This window comes from Penaeus japonicus, unplaced genomic scaffold (assembly GCF_977035675.1).
Source record: "Penaeus japonicus unplaced genomic scaffold, GWHDUDI00000001_assembly GWHDUDI00000021, whole genome shotgun sequence".
Classification (NCBI taxonomy): Eukaryota; Metazoa; Arthropoda; class Malacostraca; order Decapoda; family Penaeidae; genus Penaeus; species Penaeus japonicus.
Window position 1 is genome coordinate 31,737,584 of NW_028234423.1, and position 5,000 is coordinate 31,742,583.

The 5,000-nt window shown below is 40.4% G+C and overlaps 1 protein-coding gene across 1 annotated transcript in view; it reads right to left on the reverse strand.

Annotated features, from left to right (window-relative positions):
* para (sodium voltage-gated channel paralytic) overlaps positions 1-5,000 on the reverse strand; it is a 145,365-nt gene that overhangs the window by 7,688 nt on the left and 132,677 nt on the right. Inside the window, exons 30-31 of the mRNA XM_086548991.1 lie at positions 4,527-4,634; positions 16-286 (exon numbers count right to left, since the gene is read on the reverse strand). Of these exons, the coding sequence (XP_086405117.1) occupies positions 16-286; positions 4,527-4,634 (379 nt within the window). The remainder of the gene's footprint in view (positions 1-15; positions 287-4,526; positions 4,635-5,000) is intronic.

Below are 5,000 nucleotides of genomic sequence, written 5' to 3' on the forward strand. Positions count from 1 at the left end.
ATCTGTTGATCTTACCAAGGATGGACATGATGACCACCACGAAGTCGAATAGATTCCACGGTTCCTTGAAGTAGTGCCAACGGAGAGCAAACACCTTCAGGACGCATTCGGACGTGAAGATGCAAATGAAGACAAGATTCAGGTAGTCGAGCACCATCTTCCACTCTTCAGTCATATTGTAGTGATCCAGAGTCATCGTGAGCATGTTCAGGCCGATGAAGATCATGATGATCATGTCAAACTTCTTGCTGGTCACAATCTCGAACACCACGGCTTGTGGGCGGAACTAAGCGAGAGAGACAAAGAAAATGGGGGGCGTGACTCGTGGGGTTCACAGACATGGAGGGTACGGGAGGGAGAGAGGGCGAGAGGAATAGAGGGAGAGAGAGAGAGAGAGAGAGAGAGAGAGAGAGAGAGAGAGAGAGAGAGAGAGAGAGAACCAAAAGGAGAACAAAACGAGGTTTCCGAGTCTGATATTGACCTTTTGTTAATTGATGTATCTCCTTCTTTTCTAAAATTCCATAAGAAGAAGGAAAAAAAATGCAAATCCTTTGAATAAACTCATCCTGCGAAACCTCTCTTGATATCTTTAAGAAATAAACAATGTAGCATTTCTTTGGCGCTACTTTTGACAAATAAACCTGGGGAGGCTTTCCTTGTTGAAAAGAATCTGTTTTCATACTAACTGCCAACAAATAGACATCATTATTAAAATCAATTTGGTCGGACAGTAGTCACAATAGATAAATAGAAAAACAAAGATAATAAATCTCAGAATGGGAGGCAGATATTTGGAACAGAGAGAGAGAGAGAGAGAGAGAGAGAGAGAGAGAGAGAGAGAGAGAGAGAATCTTTCAAAGAGGGTGTGGATAGGAGGAACAGATGAAAGAGAGAATGACCGGAGAGACAAGGGATAAACTGAAAGAAAAATGAAAGGGGAGTACTATACACGAACGTATGAAGAAAAAAAAAGCCGTTCATATTTCGATTCGAGGGCAACAGAGAGACTTCAACATAAGGGAGGCGACCGTTAAGGGTAAGAGCCACATAAGGGAGGCGGCCGTTAAGGGTAAGAGCCCTCGTTTGCATCTCACGAAAGCTAAGACCGGCCTCGGCACCTCGCCACCTTGACACCCACCTCCAGATCTCCGACATCAAAGAACATCCTCGCCTTATACTTGCTTCACCTTGTCTCAACTTTATTTGAAATAGTAGTTTATGTACGTAAAGGGTAGGGGTCAGAGGTGGGGGTGGGGGGGTTAGGAGAGAGGGGATGATAGGGGGGGAGACAAAGCGCGGGAAAAAAGTTTTTTTTTCTTTCTTTTTCATCTGGCTATCGAAAGTGTAGGGGTTGAATGTCTATGAAAGTCTTTGGTTGTATGTATATATGTATGGACATTTATCTCTTTGGGGTGAAGGGATTAAATCTGACAAGGTCTGCTATTTTGAACGTCTCTACATTTCCTCATAAGATATATAACAATCCTTTTCAATTTAAAAAGTCAAATTGAATTGACACCAATAAAATATTTTCACTAAACGGGTGAAAATTCCTCTGCACTTGACTTAAAGATCATTTACATACATTTGCTATTTAAAAAGAAAGAAAGAAAGAAAAAAAAAAAGCACATCAATATTACGTTTATCCCATACAGTATGAAAAGAAGTGGGAGAGAATTCGCAAGTGCCGCGTCGCGTCCGTTTTCTTTGTATTTCGTTTTATCTCTTCCTTCTTTCGCCTTCAAGCATCAGGCAGGCAGGGTAAAGCAAGAAGGCGAGGAGCTGAGTCTGAGTCAAGGAGGTGTGAGTCAAGGTTCTTATTTCTTTCCAGAGGAACCGAACTGTGTTCCACCCCACGTCGGGGGGTGGGGGTGGGGGTGAGGGTGGGGGGCTGCAGACTGTCCTTTTTTCGGGACAGAGTTCAGGGAGCTGTGGTGGTGGTGGGGGGGGGGGCGAATGGTGGTGGTGGTGGGGGAAGGGTGGTGGTGGGGGAATGATGGTGGTGGGGGAAGGATGGTGTTGGAGGAAGGGTGGTGGTGGGGGAAGGGTGGTGGTGGGGGAAGGGTGGTGGTGGGGGAAGGGTGGTGGTGGGGGAAGGGTGATGGGGGGGGGATGGTGGTTGTGGGGGGGATGTTGGTGGTGGGGGAAGGGTGGTGGTGGAGGAAGGGTGGTGGTGGGGGAAGGGTGGTGGGGGGGGGAATGGTGGTGGTGGGGGAAGGGTGGTGGTGATAGAGGGGATGGAAGGAGGATAGTGATTGATTCTGGGCGGTTGATATGATGGGGAAGGGTGGGTGAGTGTGTAGGAGAACGTGTGTTTGTGTGGAAGTAAGGAAGTAAGGATACGAAGGATATTTTGATGATGGTAATTCTGTTTAGCTAGTGGTTGCTGGTAATAATGTAACTAAGCGTTAGTGATGAAAACATAGCGATCTTGGAGGGTGACGTGGCGTTAGTGATGACAGAAAAAAAAACTGTGGTGATGAATGCTCTTGGTGTTCAACAAAAGTGATGAAGCGAAACTGAAAGATGGTGTTGGAAAAAAGGAATATATTGACACTTAGATGAAAACTTTCAAGGTGATTTTAATTACGTGAGAATAATAATAATAATAATAAAAAAAAAAATGCGCGTAAACGACAAGAAGAACAAAGCAAATATCATTAAAGATAACAAAAAAAGGCAAATAATATGGGCTGTATATTGCTTTGGAAACTAGATAGAAGTGATCTTCAACTTGCAATAAGGGTGATTATAGCAGGAAGTCTCTATGAAACGATAGCTGTAAAGGAAATCAGTTAGTGAAACGGGGATTCTAAATCGCCAACGAGGGGCCACACTAGGAACGCTTTAATAATATTCTAAACTAACAAAAGCGATGGAAAGGTTACTGGAATTTTGACCCTGAGACTATACCGACTACTGGCTGAATGAAAAGCCAATCTTTTTCCTCAATACACCAGTATACCAGTGACATACTAGTCTGGTATATAGGAAGCAAGTAATGATATTAAATGTTGTATTTATGCGAAAGGGCTTTAGACTTTTCTCTTCAGACGAACTAAATCTTCTAGCAGGGCTTAAGAGGAGGGAGGGCTTGGGGTTGGAGGAACGCCGAAAGATGGCATCGTGTGACCTTAGATTTTTTCACGAAGGAAGTTAAGCGAAGGGAAGAGAAGGGGGGAGGGAGGAAGGGGGGATGAAGCACCACTATAAGTAACCAAAACTTTTATCGTTTTATAAGCTTTAAGGTTTAGCTGTGGATAAGGGGTTTTATTCATGTACAATATCCGTGTATGAGGGACTAAAGGATTAGGAATATGAATATGAGTATAAGGATATGCCTATATTTGGGGGAGAAAAAATATTCAACTATCTAGGATTATTATTTTTTTCTCTTTCCAAATCTATGTTGATCTTGAGTTGATTTCAAGAAGGCAGAGCGGCAATCAAGGTGCCTGTGGACATTGTTAGATTCGGTTATTAGTAAGATGACGATGAAGTGATGACACATAAATGACACATAGATGAAAAGAGGGAGTATGTGATGGGTTATGGGTTATGCAACAGACACCGACATGTTATTTACTCTACAAAGAAGTGAAAAAAAACAAAATGTGAAAAAAAGTAATCATAAATCATGGTGAAACACGATCTATGTACGATTATTCCATTCCCAAATTGGATTACTAAAGTGAAATAGAAATAAATAATATAAATAAATATATGATAAAGAAAAATGTTTCTATAAACGGTGTAAATGATATTTGACATATTATATACATATATGTATATATATATATATATATATATATATATATATATATATATATATTTATTTTATTTTTTTATTTTTTATTTTTTAACAAATATTTGTTGAAATACAACGAACTTTGCACTACGATCGAGGGGGGGGGGGGCAGATGGAATCAAAAAGATAATAGGCTTATATATACACATTACACTAATGCATGTTACTGGGTGGCCATTTCTTTAATCGACAAGACAATATACAATAATGATGAACATCTAAAGAAAAGCCACTCAAACCAAACTAGTTTTTCCAACGGAATTGAATAATATACTGTGTACACATACATACATACATACATACATATATATATATATATATATATATATATATATATATATACATATATATATGTATATATATATATATATATGTATATATAATCATTATGAAATATAAAATCGATTAAAGATATGCCACCGAGAGCTAATGACACGGGGCCCAGGGGGTCGGAAGGAAGAATAAGGGAGACGGGGAGGAAGAGGCTGTAGACTAGAGTAAAAAAAAAAAAATATATATAAAAATATAGAGGGGGGAGTAAGAGGGGAAAAAGGGGGTAAGAGGGCGGGAGGGCGGGGGAGAGTAAGAGGGAAGAAAAAGAGGGTAATAGGGCGGGGGAGAGTAAGAGGGAAAAAAGGGGGTAAGAGGACTGGAGGGCGGGAAAGCAGGGGGGGGGGAGGAGGAGGAGGAGACAACCTTACTCTAAACACCCAAATACCTGCGGTCTTGGAATAGCTTTCAAGGGCTTTTTCGAACCCATCTTCTTCATGGCGTTATAGTATTTCTTCTGGTCGTCCGTCATGAACATCTCGAGCGATCCTCCAGCGTGGATATTCCAAAAAAAAAAAAGAAAAAAAAAAAGGGGAAGACAAATACGAGTTCAAATGGATTGCCAAAGTCATGTGGATGTTTTTTGTTTTTTTGTTTTGTTTTGTTTTTTGAGCGGATGGGACCGAGCGAAAAGATGTGACAAATGGACTTGTTTATGTATTTCGATTGGTAGAAATGTAAAAGAATAAAGAGTGAATATTAAAGAGGACATTTCGAGTGGTAGAAATTAGGACAACGGAATGAAAAAAGAATAATAATGTAGAAATTAAGAGAATATAAATGAAAATTATTGCAACTGGAAAGAAGAAAAAGAAAACACAGAAGATAAAACGTAGCGATAAAGAAAACGAGAGTCGATCAT